The 17,221-nt window shown below is 43.0% G+C and overlaps 1 protein-coding gene across 1 annotated transcript in view; it reads left to right on the forward strand.

The window, feature by feature from the left end:
- Positions 1–5,319: 5,319 nt before the first annotated feature.
- Positions 5,320–17,221, forward strand: part of CNTNAP2 (contactin associated protein 2) — a 1,010,375-nt gene continuing 998,473 nt past the window's right edge. The window contains exon 1 of the mRNA XM_081881791.1: positions 5,320–6,597. Coding sequence (XP_081737917.1) covers positions 6,501–6,597 — 97 coding nt within the window. The 5' untranslated portion in view covers positions 5,320–6,500. The remainder of the gene's footprint in view (positions 6,598–17,221) is intronic.

Here is a 17,221-nt window from a genome sequence, read left to right on the forward strand (position 1 = left end):
AATACAGGCAATTCCAAATATCTTAAGACAAAATGCAAAAATAAAGCAATAGTAAAAATATCAAGCAATTGAACAGACAAACCCAGCAGGTAAATAAGCATTACAGTAATTCTAGGAAGCCTAAAAACTTTACCAATAAATTCAAGGAACTAAAAAACAAAAAACCCTAATAACCTGACTTGTCACATGCTCACTGGAATCAAATATGGCAAAGGACATTCAGGGAGGGGACAAGCTGGTCCTTCCTTGGCCTTGGAGTTCCACAGTCTTTTCAAAGCCACAGAGGAGGCCCTCTCTAGTGTTCTAGGCATAGATATAGCAATATTCATGAAGTTTCATAAGCAAAGCAACTGCCCCCCCCCATGCTGCAGACTTAGAAGTATCTAAATTTCAGTGTGAGCACATAGTGGATTTCAAGTGCAGTTACATGCATTTAGCCTTGGGCACCCTCCAAAGTTGTGCTTTGTGGGAGAGGGGTTGGTTGGGGTGTATTCAATGTCAAACAAAAATTGATTATCTCTTTCTACCGGCCCACAATAGAAAGTGTCCTTTCATCTGTATTACAGTGTGGTATGCTGGTTTGATAGCCACAGACAGGAAGTCCCTACAGAGGGTGGTGAACACAGAACATTATATCATGGGCTGTTCCCTGAGTTTGCTAGATGATATCGCGGTAGACTGCTGCCTCAGGAGAGCGAGAAAAATTCCCAGGGATGACTAATACCCCGGCCAGCACCTCTTTAATCCCCTACCTTTGGGCAGGAGATACAGAGGTATAGTCAGCCACACCAACAGGTTAAAGAACAGTTTTTATCTGTGGGCTGTTGGGCTGCTGAATGGAAAAAAAATAGTGGTGCAATTAACTTCCAACAAGCACACAGAGTGTGAACAAGACTAATTGGGGGGGGGAGGGGCTCGTTTAATTTCACTGTACACAGGTGGGGTAGTGACAATAAAGGTTTATTATTTATTTATTATTTTATTATTATTCTGCAATACGTCACTGATGCAATAATAGTGCATTGTTGGTGGATTTATTCTAGAATCTAGACCACCTACACATCATTTCACCCTATGAGATGCTTCCCCATCATTATCACATTATTGTCACCTGGAGGGGCACTCTTGCGCTATAGCACAACAACAGTACCCAGAACATTTGTGGCATGAGGAGTTACATGATTTTAGCAAGAAACTTTGGGACATGCGCTAATTGCAGGCCCAAATGGTATTAACAGTGTGTTCGTGTCTCAATAGCATTATGAGCCAGCAGTGGCGTAGCGTGGGGGGTGCAGGGGGGGCCGGCCGCACCGGGCGCAACATCTGGGGTTAGGGCAAATCCACGGGTTAGGGGGCGCAAATCCACGGGTTAGGGGGCGCAAATTACTTGCCTTGCCCCGGGTGCTCACAACCCACGCTACGCCACTGTGAGCCAGGACATCTGTAGGGGCCCCTCTTTACAGCTGAACTGAAAGTTTATGCCAAAGGCTTCATGGGAAAGATAGGCTTTAGAGAGTATATTGAGGAAAAGAGAGTTGTTTGGAACTTTGCCTGAGTCAAAGGTCAAGGCATGCCAAGCAGCAAGAGAAGAGTTCCTACACCTCCCCGCCACAAGTTTTATATAAAGTTCCATTGCATTAAAAATTAATTTTTTAGAAAGTACACAGTGACTTCACTTTAATAACAGAAGCAGTCCTGAGGGCCTTCAGCAAGCAAGCGACTGCATTTTAACCTTAAGTTGTCCTTTATAAAATGAAACAACAATGGCTGAGCTGAAGGTATCCTTGGGGAGTAGATGCAGTTAATGAATTCATTGTCTTTTCTGCATTGAACATGCTAACAACTATCATTAAAAATATTGAGGTCAATAGGGAATAAAAAATAAATATTTTGTAATGATACAGATAAATAAAGTTGTGTTGTATTATTTGAATATGAAAAGCAAGTTGCTTTTCTGTACTTCTTCATTTAGTATAGGTAGACTTCACCCTTTAGTCATTAATTTCCACTTGAGTAACAATGTGTGAGGAGAGCCTATGCATTTTTGGCAGGTGCCTCCAGTACACAGGCAACATGTGACTGGGGCCAACAGTCTGATAACTGAAGGGCATTTCACATTCACTGAGTTCTAGAACATATTTGCAACATTACCACGTGTGCAGATTTTTTTTAAAAAATTATTCACTACTGAAAAGTAGTCTACTTGAAGTAGTCTACAAAAAGCTCAAGCATCTCTGTGAATCAGAGTACTTTAATTATAGGTTTTAAAAATAGCATCATGCCAAAATGCACAAAACAGCAGGACAGAGAAAGACATTGCTGTATAAACCTGTCTCAATAGATGCTGATAGGTCATGATTGAACACTGTGAAAATGAACACTGAAGCTGCTTGAGTCAGGGTCACCCTCTTGACTGGAACACTGAAAATGAGCAAGTCTGGATCCATGCTGTCAACCCTTTTCAGGGATATGACAATGCAAGGAGATTATGGTTCTTTCCTGTAAAGGTACTTTCTCTGTCTTTTTTAACTATAGTGGGCAAGCAAAAAATGACAGTCTATATAAACAGTTCGTGTGTTTAGGCCTTGGGGGAAAACAACAATTTCCTTAGGGATGTACAAAAGCGTGTCTCTCTTGGGGTAGAAAAGTGATTCATTTTTCCTCAGCAGACTCCCAGAACAAACCACCCCTTTCTCTTCAAAGATAATTTTTACAAGTGACTCATTCTTCAGAATTTGCTTACTAGCAAAATGATGGGCAGGGTTTGTAGAGGAGGGTCTTTATATTGCACAGGTCGCTGTGGAGAACTCAGTACACACAATCCACAGCCATTTGCAGTATACCCAGGTTGGGGATTGGACTGCTGAGGAACAGGCCTTGCCATCACTTCAGCAGTGGCCCCAGTCCTGTGGTTTATTTTCCATCATAAGAACATTCAGGGACACCACTGCTTTCTGCGAGTGCTGCCTCCTGTGTATGCAGTGAGCAGCAGATTTCCCCCCTTCTCAATCCTGTCTCAGGATGCAGCTCATTTATGACAGCCCAATGAGGTAGGCTAGCCTGAGGACTGGTGCTTCAGACACCAAAGTTCAGAAACTGCACATGCTGGTATTTTTTTGCTTCTTATATATCAGCGTTAGCAATCTTTTGGTTTGGCTTTTTTCCATTTTTTCCATGTAAACATAATGACAATGAAATATATAAGCAAGGAGCCTGCTTTTTTTTTTAGCTTTCATTACAAGATTTGTGATAAATAAATAAATCATTACAGAGGAACATGAGCCTGCTGGATCTGCTCTAAGGCTACCTAGTCCAGCACTCTGTTCTCACCATGGCCTTCCAGATGCCCATTAGAAGGCCATAAGCAGGAAGAACACACTCCTCTCCTGCAGTTTCAAACAACTGGTATCCAGAAGCATATAGCTTCTGATCATGGAGGCAGAGCATAACCATCAATTGCCTTATCCTCCATGAATTTGTCCAATTCTCTTTTAAAGCTATCCAATGTGGCAGCCATTACTGCCTCTTGTGGGAGTGTATTCCATATTTTAACTATGGGCTACGTCACATGTACTTGGACCTTGCTTTTCCACCCAGGAACTCAAGTCTACATACTGTTTTCTCTCCTCTCGCCTTTTACATTTGCAACAGCCATGTTAGCTACGTTAATATATGCAAATAAGCAGCAGTTCTTGACAATAGATTGCAGGCAGGGGGTGTGGGATGCAAAGCGAAACCCTTTTGGCAGCCCTGGTCACAGATAATGAGGCTCACTCCTAGCTGCATAACTTCACCCAATGTTCCATTTCTAGATCTTGCTTACATATGGCGGAAGCATTTGGAGCTGACATATCAAATTTAAATATTTTATATGCTCACTCTCAAAGTTTCCATCAAATTTTATATGCCAGCTGTTAAATTTCATACTCTGAGGTATGTGTCAGTTTCTATCCTTACACCTGAGCTTTGTCCTAGTTATTGTGTGAGCTAGTCTCCATTAGCTAAAGCTAGGCAACTTGCTCACCTGCTTTTAACATCCTGTATCCATTTCTCCCAGTACAGTGGTACCTCGGGTTAAGAACTTAATTCGTTCTGGAGGTCCGTTCTTAACCTGAAACTGTTCTTAACCTGAAGCACCACTTTAGCTAATGGGGCCTCCCGCTGCCGCCATGCCGCTGGAGCATGATTTCTGTTCTCATCCTGAAGCAAAGTTCTTAACCTGAAGCACTATTTCTGGGTTAGCGGAGTCTGTAACCTGAAGCGTATGTAACCTGAAGTGTATGTAACCTGAGGTACCACTGTATAGCATTTCTCTCCATGTTGACACAGTGGCCAGGCTCTGTAGTGACATCTTCATATGTTTTATGCACAAACATGATTTTTAAAGGTGAACTACTCTTTCAGAAGATGCCCCTTCCCTGAGCCTAAAAGTTGATGTTGAAACACCTTCAATATAAAAAAATACTTAAGATGAAGAAGACACTAAAGTTAGCTTCCCATCACATTCAGTGGTCATTCCAGGTATGTCATTGCTTTCAGTTGTCATTTGTTTTTCAGCATTCATCTTAATGCATAGTTTTCGGTGCTTCTTTACAAGAAAATTAACAGCTAACTATCTCACATATTGAAGATGTAGCTTAGTTTGCAATCTTATACTCACTTTACAGGGAGCAATGCCCACTCACCTCAACAGAACTTATTTCTGTGTAGAAATGTATAAGTTTGCACTGTTATTAAGTTAGAAGTGGCTATTTTAAGATCAGTTTACTAATTTACAATTTGCTAGTAATAAATATTTCCTGACAGACAATATCTGAGTCCCGTTTACCCACCACATGCAAACATACAATCAGTGACATTTCTGAGAAATATTTTATTCCTTTATCAGTATTATTCTACAGCCTTTAAATAAACTATTTTTTTACCTCATGTACTCAAAAGAACAGCTAGAAAATAAGAGATGAATGTACCAAAACAGCCAACATCTAATGAATGGTAAGAGCAGACAATATTCCTCTAGAATGCAGCAACTTTCATCTCAAGACTTGCAAGGAGGGGGGGGGGGGGGAGGGAGAGAGAGAGAGAAAGAGGGAGAGAGAGAGTAGCAGCCGCAGGGAGAAGGGTTTCTTGAAGCCTTTTCCAACCAAAGCTACAATAATGCCTGCTTGCATTACCGGTTCCTTGAAGGCAAACGGTCTATTACTTTAATGCAGCCTTGCCGCCCTCCTGCCCGCTCTGCGTGCGTGTGTGCTTCTAATTGCACAACGGGAAGGGGGGGGGGACATCTGCATTGGAGCCTTCCGCAGTCCTCTTTACTCGCTTCACAACCGGGATGCTGAGATTCTGATTCTAGTACTTAGGACCGCTCGGAAGACTTGCTTGCTGGACTGCCTTCGCTTGTGCATCCCAGGAGGTTGGAACACAGAGAGCCTGTACCATCTCGTTTCGAAGGGGGAACACCTGAGAAGTCAGCAAAACAGGGGGCCACCTCCCCCCACCCCCTTCCTTTTAGAAACGGATAAAGGGGGAAAGGAGGCGAGGAGCAGGAAAACGCCCCGCCAGGCTGACGAGCCTCCGCTTCCAAGTTCAGCACCAGGGACAGCGCCACCAGCGCCGCCGATCGCTGAGCGAGGCCGCCTGCCGCTTCCCCGGCAGCAGCCCCTCCGGAGCAGCCCCGGCTCCCGGCCAGGGGCGGAGGGGGGGGGGAGCTGGGGGTGTTTCTTTTGCTTTTGCTTTGAAACTAGGCAAGTGCCGAAGAGTTGCAGAGAGGGGGCTCTTTCCCTGGCGAAGAGGAGGAGCCGCCGGAGAAGGCAGAGAAGCCGAAGGAGGGGAGAGGAGGATTTTCCCATCCCAGCTCTTTCCAACCCCACCCCCCACCGAGCTCTCCCTCCCTCCCTCCCTCCCTCTCGGTTGCTGGTTATGCTGCCTCTGCTGCTAGTCGTGGCCACGGCGGCGGCGGCGGCGTCTCCTCTTGCTGGCGAACGATGAACGCAGGAGGCGAGAGCGTCTAAGGCAGCTCCTCTGCGGCGCCGGGAGGGTCCCGGTCTCCCGCTCCTTCGCTCTCCTTGATCCCACTGCGTGGCTGGCTCGCCGGTTGGCGCTGCGTGAGCGCTCCGCGTCGCCGTTTATAGAGAGAGGCGAGCAGGGAAGCTCCCGGAAGCAGCCAGCCCTCCGCTGTGCGCAAGGAAGGGCTCGCTGCAGCGGTGCCAGCACCGGCAGCGAGAGGCGCTTTCCCTCGCCTCTCCCTTCCTGATACCCCGCTCGAAACCCCTGTTCCCATTAGGACCTCGAAGAGGGGGCGCAGGACCACCGGGAAAGGAAAAACGAAGTCCCCGGGACTTGAATTCGGAGAGACAGAGAGAGAGAGAGAGAGAGAGAGAGAGAGAGAGAGAGAGAGAGATCTACCCCCGGCGAGCAGAGGGCAGATCCGACGGAGAGGAGGATCCGACGGCTCTTCTGCACCTGGCGCCTTGGACTAACGAGGAGCCTGGAAGCACAGGATGGTGGTGGTTCTCCGAGCCGGCTGCCGGGCAGCTCTCTTCCTGTGGATTTTCAGCAACATCAGCTGCAGAGCCCGGACAGCTCTGCCGTCCTCCCGTGAGTACCTCGTTTCTGTATTAAACTGGCCAGGGCGGTTCGGGAGGGAGAATCGGATTCCCTAGTCGGAGCTCGAATTCGGTGCTGGTTTGTGCTGGTGGCTCTCTTTTGGGCGATCACCGCAACAACAGGAGGCTTGTGGATCTGGTCCACTATTTCCGTGGCGAGGGTGCTGTTGGAGAGAGGTTGTTGTCGATCCTCACCTAGACCTAGGCTTGCTAGTGGGCTCTCTCGGAAGTTCTTTGTCCACTCTTTGGTGGGATTGGCAGCGGTTTGACTTTCAAGTGCCAGGGGCGTTGGTGCGGGCTCAGAAGAGGGGACGTTGGGCGCTATGACTCGGGATTTTCCTGCTGATCTGGTTGGAGAAGGCTTGATTTAGGAAGAAATCAAAGCAAATTCCTTCTCAAAGCAAAATCGGTGAAGTTGGACTAAGCCGTTGCCTCTGTGTTTCATTCTTGAGAAAGGGATGTTTGTTACGTAAACGATGAGCAAAGAGTTGGTGGGCGAGAGGGTTGCATCCCAGGGCACTCTGAGAGGGGCCTAACTCTGTTGCCAGATCTGTTGAGCTAAGGGCAAGTTGAAACACTGAAAGTCGAAAATGACTGTAAGCTTTTAGCATTGGTTGGCGGACGCCAGACTGAAGTATTTAACCACCTCTCCAGACGCTATAAAGAGGGTTGTTGTAGCGTTATCAAATATACAACTTTTACTTCAAAGATCTGCAGTTTCCTTTTTACGTTCACAGTGATCTGCAAAGCAGACGCTGCACGCCTGTGGCTCAGTGTGCTAGTTTTGCTGTTTGTTTTGGAGTGTGGGCAGTGCATGCTGTGTTCTTGTAATAAATCATCTTGAAAATTTAATAGCCAATGTACAATTCTTGATATTTGACTCAGCACCTTTGCATCTGTTACCTTCAGTTCTAGAAAATAAAAAGCACTACTTTATTTATAGGAAGAAGGGAAGAAATGTCAGAGCAGATCCTTGAAGTTTGGAGATTATTTGCAGTTCCTTGGTGATTAAGTAAATGCACTTTGCACTTGATCTGGTGAAATTTCATTTATGTTTATGTGAAATATGCCACACTTGAGACTTGGCATACCATGGTTGAACCCTGAAATAACTGGCATTTATTCAGTCCCAAATGCAAGGGATTATTTTCCAATGTCTGTGATACATTTGAAAGATACCATGTATGACACAACGAAAAACATGGTTCAGTATATGAACCAAATAATTGCACACTGCAAACTGGTTTGAGCAATGTCGCGCTCTCTTTCAGAAACAATCCCATAAGGATTTTTTGTGCTTGGTGCGCATGGTTTATCCCATATAGATTCTGAATGTGAATGTCTTCCAGTTAATGGTAAAAGGTGGTGTGTAACACCACAGGAAGTCAAGAAAGACCTGGTTGTACCTTTCCTCTGGCTGCTGCAAGCTCAGTCCGTTCTAGATGGTGTATTGAAACTCAACCCTTCTACATTTTTCTTCATGTTCACGTAAATGTACCCTGCATCATATTTTTAAACTGTCTCTGTATAGCACTGTTGCTGTATCAACTTGCAGGGTAGCTAGTTTGTGTTACCTCCTAGTGTTGTATCATAATGCAAGAAGTTTGTCCATGTGCACTGATTTGTGGTACTTGTTCTAATGTTACTGAAGCTTGGATGCAGGCATCCTACAACCATTATTTGCTTGTTTTAAAAAAATTGGACAAGAACCTTCTGTAAGTAAAATTTCCATGTTGTCTCTTTTGAAAACAAAACAAAACCCCATTCTCTACTATATATGCAACATATGGATATCATATAGCTATACTTTCCTAGTTTCCTAGATTCAATAGTTTATTATTATTATTATTACCTTGTGATCCCTTGTTGCCAGTATTGGAGAAGGCAGAAGAGGGACTGGCTGCTAACAGATGAATAGTTGCATAAAGCAAATCAAGCAATATAAGTACATCTGCTTTCTTGAACCATTATAACAAACCCCATTACATCCTGGCAAATGAAAAGTGCATGAAAAACATTCCTGCAGAGAATCGTAAAGGTATATCCTTCCAAGTGACAGTGAAGGAGCAAGAAAGGAGGTTTAGTTTGCTCTCAGATTTGGTAATGTTACTTGAACACTGTGATATGTAAGACTTTGGCAGATGAAATTAATCTGCAAACTGATGTCCAGTTTGATTGCGCCATAGAAATTAGTGGTGTTTTTTTGAGAGGGTAATTACAGAGCTACCCATTAGTGAGCAGTTTTGAAGTTTTCTGCCTTAATGTCCTGCTGTTGAAATGGGAACTGGAAGACTAAACTGGACTATTTACTGCATATGGAGTTCTGAGGGTGATCTACAGCCCCTCAAAGGCAGTGGCAGAACTCTGTTGATTTTAATGCATCTGGAAGATGCCGCCCACAAATACCTTGAAAACGCAAGGATGACCTGCTAGGTTGCTGAATGGCTGTTGAAATGGGAGCTGAAAGATTAAACTAAAGGACTATTTACTAGGAAATGCAAGACTATCTTTGGTTGTGTGTGGAAATTGCTGAAGTCACTGCACATTTTCATGTGGAAGTGTGCACAAAGGAGTGTGAAATATGACAGAGCAGCACCAAAAGTTTACTTGCACTCGTTCTACAAGTTACTGTTTTGAAAGCTGCTCCTTCACACAAGAAACTACATATTGCTCTATAGTTGGTTCTATTGTGCTAGAACTAGAGCACCAAGTATTTGTATTATTTTTAGTAGAGAGAGCTGAAAATACTTCTTTTTAAACTTTTACATATTTTTCCATATGGTTTCGCCAAGTCGTTTCACTAAAAATAATAATTATTTGTTGAAAGGCCATCAAGAGCAAATGTTCACATTTCAATATGACCATTATATAGTTTAAAATAAATATGAGTTTCAGATATACTATAATAATAATGCAATGTAAATAAAATGTTCTATCCCTTGTGAACTGTACTGTATTGGAAGGAAACATTTATCAGACCCAGCCATAAGCAGCTGTACCTACTGATGGTCTTATGACAAGGTTTAAAAACAATGATCTGAAGACTCTTAACTGTTTGCATCAAGGATAATGAGCAGCTTAGCCAGGAGAGGTCATCACAAGACAAAAAGTAACATGGAAAATAAAATTTAATACTTTCCCCCTCCTTTACTCTCACTTTGGAATAGGCTGAGAAGGAAGCAAATGCAGTCAGGCTTAGACAGTGTGTCTGCTTCTGGGCTCTTCTTGGCAAATTATCTTTTCTACTCTGTACATAAATGTAACCAAATGAGCACTTTTTGAGCTTTCTATAGATAGTTTAATGCAACCTAATTATGGAACCATTGCCTTTCACAGCAGGGTTCTGCTCAGTTCTGCTTGTTTATGTGTGAGTGAAGTTGGCTCCAAGCAGGCACCTTACTTGGGAAACTGCAATTGAAGCCATAACAATATGATAGTTTCTATAGCTTAGCTGATAGTGAAATGTATCACCCTGTGTTGATCAGGAGTAAAAACCCAACATGCAGAGAAACTTTTTATTATGCACATGTATGCACACTGTGTAATATAAGTTGACTGACACACAGACACATCATTAGTAATGATGCTAATTCATACGAAGGAATGGAAGATGCACAGAAACGGACAGTATGAGCAGGGAATTAAACCCACAGCCTGATCAACATATTCTACCTAGGCAGTAAAATGCTTAGAATGTTGCTTAAATGTAAGCGGTACATAAGTTGTCCAAATGTATAAATAAACATGCATAGCTTCCTAGCAATGCATAGCTGACATTGACAATGGGGTAGTGTGCACATTGGCCAGCCAATATCCATACTTTCCTGCAGCAGCCATACATATTACCCAATGTGAAAAGCACCCACTGTTTTGTGATTTGTGTGTGTGTGTGAATTGGCCAATGGTGATAATGTAATTATTACAGTCCTACATAATGACATTTTGAAAATAATCTGTTAGGTGATAAAAGCTTCTAGAATCAAAGATTCATAGAAGTGTAGAGTTGGAAGGGATCCCAAGGGCCATCTAGTCCAACCCCGTGCAGTGCAGGAATCTCAGCTCAAGCATCCAAGACAGACGGCAAACCAGCCTCTGCTTAAAAACCTTCAAGGAAGGAGAGTCTGCCACCTTCCAAGGGAGTCGGCTCCATTGTCAAATAGCCCTCAGAGAGATCGTGGGATGGTAATCTGATTTTTATTTTTAAATTTATTTTTAATAAATAAACCCTTGCTCCTATGTACTGTATTATTATTACTTTTTAGTGAGTGATATACAGAAATGGATCTTTTACGTCTTACCAACTGTAGAAAACCCTGCAATTCTAGGAAGGAGTGGAGAAGGAAGGAGAATTTACATGCTGAAAATTCTCACAGTTCACATTTCTTTCTGTCCTTAAAAGATTCATTTTTACTTGCAACTCAACTCAAAAGGAAAGAATATTTAGCCATGCCCTGCTTACAGTAGAAATCTTTTCCCTTTGCTAGCTGCTAGATTAGGTACCGATTCTTCTGGATTTCTTAATGCACCCGGCTGCAAGGGTGGAGAATCAGACTGGTTTTAAGTTCATTTACATTTATATATCTTTTAATAGTGTGCTTCAATAAAAGAAAAATAACCGTTGGCCAGTTGACAATCTGCAGCCTATTTGTATTTCATTCATGTTTGGATGTTTTGTTTGTGCTTCACACAAACTAGCATGTGGGTGCAGCAGCCAGGACAATATGCCTAAGGCACCATCCTTGGGAAAACCCCCAAAACTGCCAGGCTAGCTAACTGTTTGGTTTCTAACATTAATGTTATGTTGGTATCCAGCATGGTTGAAAATTGCCCTGCTGAGCCCTCTTTGCCCAATACACACTGGGCAGAGACTTCCACTGACTGCTCATGTTGTCCTCGGTGTGCAAACACAGTCATTACCCACAGCGGTTGGCAGATCATAAGCAATGCACTAATGGCCAATCTGGTTAATACCAATCACCATCAATATTTCAAAGTGTTGGCCTCCTGTGTTTTGATTTCCAAAAGACTCCCAGAGCTTTCTCAAGTTTTCTTCATGCTTATATGCTTAATACAGTGAAGCCCAGACAACCCCTATTTCAGCAGCAGCAGCAGCTGCTGTGACAGGGACTAATGTAACAATATTTAATGTTCAAATCAAAAGCCAAAAGCTACAGCTACACTTAGGTAAGTTTGCATCTGACTTCTGGTTCACAGGAGAACAAATTTTCCTTGAGGAGTTCCTTAGCCATTTCAGCTCAGGCATTGGAGAATCCTTGTAAAGCATCATGTGTCATGTTCACTTTCTGAAAATGCTTAGAAATATTCCAGATATGGCACTACGTGAAGACTTGGAGCGATAAACTGTGTATATGTTTCTGCCTTAAATGCCTGGGCAGGAGCCTATTCTGTATTCTCTGGGGAAGATCTAGATTCCATATACATTGAACAGAGTGGCATATCTCATTACTGGTCACACATCTCTATAGACTGCCAACACACATGAACATACAAAACTGCCTGATAATGAGTTTTAATTCCACCCAACTCAGTAATTGACTTAGGGAGGCTGGGCAAATGTGTGGTCTCCGACAGAGGAGCTTGGAGCCTCTTTACTGCACCCTAGTCCCTTTTACTGCCATGCTATGCTGAGTTAAGCCAAGTTTGGCATTGTGTCTTGTCCCAGCTAGACTGGCGGTTAAGATGTTTATTGATTGATTGATTGATTGATTGATTGAATTTGTATACCACCCTGTACCCACAGGTCTCAGGGCAGTCATTCACTAACCACAAACTGTAGCCAAGGCCTGTTCTTCAATATATCTTGTGGTTAGAAGGAGAAAGCTTAACCATGAGTTCTGGTTCAGATGACCCGCTGAGCCAAACCTCGGCTTAGCTCAGTGTAGTGTGGCATAAAAAGGGGTTGGAGAGGAGCAAAGCAGCTGTGAGCCCCTTTTGGGGATCCTGAACATTTGCAGTCCTGTGAAACCATAGTTTTGATTATTGTGTCATGCAAATCCACCCAATGCTTACAATGACCAATAGCAATTCTGCAAGGCCAAAGGTTTTTCTTATCTTGCTAGCTGTGGTGCTTTTATCCAAAGATTAAACTTTGAACCTCCTCTGTGCTGTTTATCTACTCACCATTCTTTTTTCTTTTTGTATCATGTCTATTAAGTTGTAAGGCTGTGAAAAAGGCCTGTCTTGGCTGATAATAACCATAACCATAACCATAATACAATATTTGTAAGTGCCTGGGAAGGAATACAATTGGGAAAGGAGTTGGTAGAAAACTGATGGTTATAAATTAGAGTGACCAATTCTTTTATATATATATATATATATATATATATATATATATATATATATATGTAAAACCCTGTGAAATCATTTCTTTAAATGCACCATTGAGAATACTGACATCCTTGTCTGCATACACTTCAGACTTGTGATTTCTTCATGATAATCCACCACCCATATCGATACTGGAAGTACAAATGACAATACAGAGAATGAAGATGGGGAAAGCACTGGAGCCGGATGGACTTACAGCAATTTATTATTAAAAGTTCCAGTGTAAACAAGTTTTGATGGACGCAATAATGGATTACTGAATGTTTTAGTTTATGTAAAATATGCAGGGATTTATGGTATGCAAAATGAACCATGGAAAGAGAAGAAGGGAAGTCATTGACATTTTAAGGTTGTTTAAATGAATATTCTAAATTGTAAAACAGAAAATTTAATAAAAATAATACACAGATAATCAAGCACCTCTGAAACTGACATGAACAAGAGATGTGCAAGAAAGGAAACATGGATCGTAAATAAATTTCATATTTGAACAAGAGATGAAATAATAGTGTCCTTGCAATTGCCATATATTTGTTTGCAGGGGCTTCAGTATATGCATGCAGTTCATAGAATCCTAGAGTTGGAAGAGACCACAAGGGCCATCGAGTCCAACCCCCTGCCAAGCAGGAAACACCAGTTGCTGCCTTCTCTTCTGCTAGTTGGGAAATACATCACACCCAGAGATTACAATGACTTCAACACATTTTCAACCACCCTGGAAACAAGGAGGCAAGACACACAAGCTGGGCAGACAGGGCCGCATTTATTAATTTAGCACAACAGATTTGCAGAAGGGAATCGTAGTACAGGACACTCACTGCAGATAGCAAACTAGGGGAGGCAACCCTTCCAAAGGTAAGAGGCATTTCATCTGTCCCTTTCCCATGACCCCAGTCTGGTTTCTAGGAGCTGAAGAGTGGTGGTGACAAACCATTTCAACCACATACAAACAAAATGCAGAAGGCTTTGGGGGAGTCAGGGAATGATTAAATAGCCCTGCCCTCCACATGCCACCACACAGAGCTGGCTCACCCATGAGGCAAGGTGAGACAACTACTTTGGGTGGCAGGATCCACAGGGGCAGCAGATCTGGTCTCCAGGGAATGCATTGCCTGCTGCTTCTGTCATGGTGGCAGCAACAGCTGTGGGGCACACCTTGGAGGCAGATCTGCTCCCTCCATGCCACCTCTACCTTGACCTCTTAGCCAATAGGAGGTGCTACTAGTTTCCTCCAACCCTTGTTCCCAGTGTAGATCTTTATTCCCCCCCTTGTTCATGATGTAAATCTTCACTCACCCCTTATCCCTGGCCAGGCAGGGGACACTCTTTTGTGGTTTGCCTCAGATGCTGAAATGTCTTGAGCCAGCCCTGCTGTCACAGCATGCATGTGCACACAGGGGGCCAGATGCCCATCAGACAGAGAAGCTACTGCACACATGGAATACAGGCGCTCTCTGCCTGTGTCCTGCAGAACTAGCTGTAAAGAACCAAGGACACTACGTGTGTGCATGCTACATTTTGTATACAGTTGCTAATTTTGGCTTGGCTTTGCTGCTTTTTGAGGAAAAAATTCTAATTGTTCAATGCATGCTTTCATTATAAAGTGCCTTGAGCATGCTGCTATGAAAAGTGGCATTGTAATTTGATAAGAAAATATTAAAGAACTGCCCGCTACAAACAGGATCTTACTAGAGCAAAACATGGCACAGATGTAAGATTTTTTTTTTTTGAATTATTTCTTATACTTTACTTGTTGTTGTTGTTTAGTCATTTAGTCATGTCTGACTCTTTGCGACACCCTGGACAAGAGCACGACAGGCACTCCTGTCTTCCACTGCCTCCTGCAGTTTGGGCAAACTCATGCTGATAGCTTCGAGAACACTAACCAACCATCTCGTCCTCTGTCGTCCCCTTCTCCTTGTGCCCTCCATCTTTCCCAACATCAGGGTCTTTTCTAGGGAGTCTTCTCTTCTTATGAGGTGGCCAAAGTACTGGAGCCTCAGCTTCTGGATCTGTCCTTCCAGTGAGCACTCAGGGCTGATTTCCTTAGGAATGGGTAGGTTTGATCTTCTTGCAGTCCATAGGACTCTCAAGAGTCTCCTCCAGCACCTTAATTCAAAAGGATCAATTCTTCAGCGATCAGCCTTCTTTATGGTCCAGCTCTCACTTCCATACATCACTACTGGGAAAACCATAGCTTTAACTACACGGACCTTTGTCAGCAAGGTGACGTCTCTGCTTTTTAAGATGCTGTCTAGGTTTCTCATTGCTTTTCTCCCAAGAAGCAGGCGTCTTTAATTTCGTGACTGCTGTCACCATCTGCAGTGATCATGGAGCCCAAGAAAGTAAAATATCTCACTGCCTCCATTTCTTCCCCTTCTATTTGCCAGGAGGTGATGGGACCAGTGGCCATGATTTTTGTTTTTTTGATGTTGAGCTTCTGACCATATTGCACTCTCCTCTTTCACCCTCATTAAGAGCTTCTTTAATTTCTCCTCACTTTCTGCCATCAAGGTTGTGTCATCTGCATATCTGAGGTTGTTGATATTTCTTCCGGCGACCTTAATTCCGGCTTGGGATTCATCCAGCCCAGCCTTTCACTTGATGAATTCTGCATATAAGTTAAATAGGCAGGGAGACAATATACATCCTTGCCGTACTCCTTTCCCAATTTTGAACCAATCAGTTGTTCCATATTCAGTTCTAACTGTAGCTTCTTGTCCCACATAGAGATTTCTCAGGAGACAGATGAGGTGATCAGGCACTCCCATTTCTTTAAGAACTTGCCATAGTTTGCTGTGGTCGACACAGTCAAAGGCTTTTGCATAGTCAATAAAGCAGAAGTAGATGTCTTTCTGGAACTCTCTAGCTTTCTCCATAATTCAGTGCATGTTTGCAATTTGGTCTCTGGTTCCTCTGCCCCTTCAAAATCCAGCTTGCACTTCTGGGAGTTCTTGGTCCACATACTGCTTATGCCTGCCTTGTAGAATTTTAAGCATAACCTTGCTAGCGTGTGAAATGAGTGCAATTGTGCGGTAGTTGGAGCATTTTTTGGCACTGCCCTTCTTTGGGATTGGGATGTAGACTGATCTTCTCCAATCCTCTGGCCACTGCTGAGTTTTCCAAATTTGCTGGCATATGGAGTGTAGCACCTTAACAGCATCATCTTTTAAAAATTTTAAATAGTTCAGCTGGAATATCATCACTTCTACTGGCCTTGTTATTAGCAGTGCTTTCTAAGGCCCATTTGACTTCACTCTCCAGGATGTCTGGCTCAAGGTCAGCAACCGCACTACCTGGGGTTTGCGAGACATCCATTTCTTTCTGGTATAATTCCTCTGTGTATTCTTGCCACCTCTTGTTGATGTCTTCTGCTTCTGTTAGGTCCTTACCACTTTTGTCCTTTATTATGGTAATTTTTGTACGAAATGTTCCTTTCATATCTCTAATTTTCTTGAACAGATCTCTGGTTTTTCCCATTCTATTGTTTTCCTCTATTTCTTTGCATTGCTCGTTTAAGAAGGCCTTCTTGTCTCTCCTTGCTATGTTTTGGAAATCTGCATTCAATTTCCTGTATCTTTCTCTATCTCCCTTGCATTTTGCTTGCCTTCTCTCCCCCGCTATTTGTAAGGCCTTGTTGGACAGACACTTTGCTTTCTTGCATTTCCTTTTCAGTGGGATGGTTTTCGTTACTGCCTCCTGTATAATGTTGCGAGCCTCCATCCATAGTTCTTCAGGCACTCTGTCCACCAAATCTAAATCCTTAAACCTGTTCCTCACTTCCACTGTGTATTCATAAGGGATTTGATTTAGATTGTATCTTACCAGCCCAATGCTTTTTCCTACTTTCTTCAGTTTAAGCTTGAATTTTGCTATAAGAAGCTGATGATCTGAGCCACAGTCTGCTCCAGGTCTTGTTTTTGCTGACTGTATAGAGCTTCTCCATCTTTGGCTGCAGAGAATATAATCAATCTGATTTTGATGCTGCCCATCTGGTGATGTCCATGTGTAGAGTCATCTCTTGTGTTGTTAGAAAAGAGTGTTTGTGATGACCAGCTTGTTCTCTTGGCAAAACTCTATTAGCCTATGCCCTGCTTCATTTTGAAGTCCAAGTCCAAACTTGCCAGTTGTTCCTTTTATCTCTTGATTCCCTACTTTAGCATTCCAATCACCTATAATGAAAAGAATATCCTTCTTTGGTGTCATTTCTATAAGGTGTTGTATGTCTTCATAGAACTGGTCAATTTCAGTTTCTTCAGCACCAG

Source organism: Podarcis erhardii (assembly GCF_964252035.2).
Source record: "Podarcis erhardii genome assembly, chromosome: 12".
NCBI classification, from domain to species: Eukaryota; Metazoa; Chordata; class Lepidosauria; order Squamata; family Lacertidae; genus Podarcis; species Podarcis erhardii.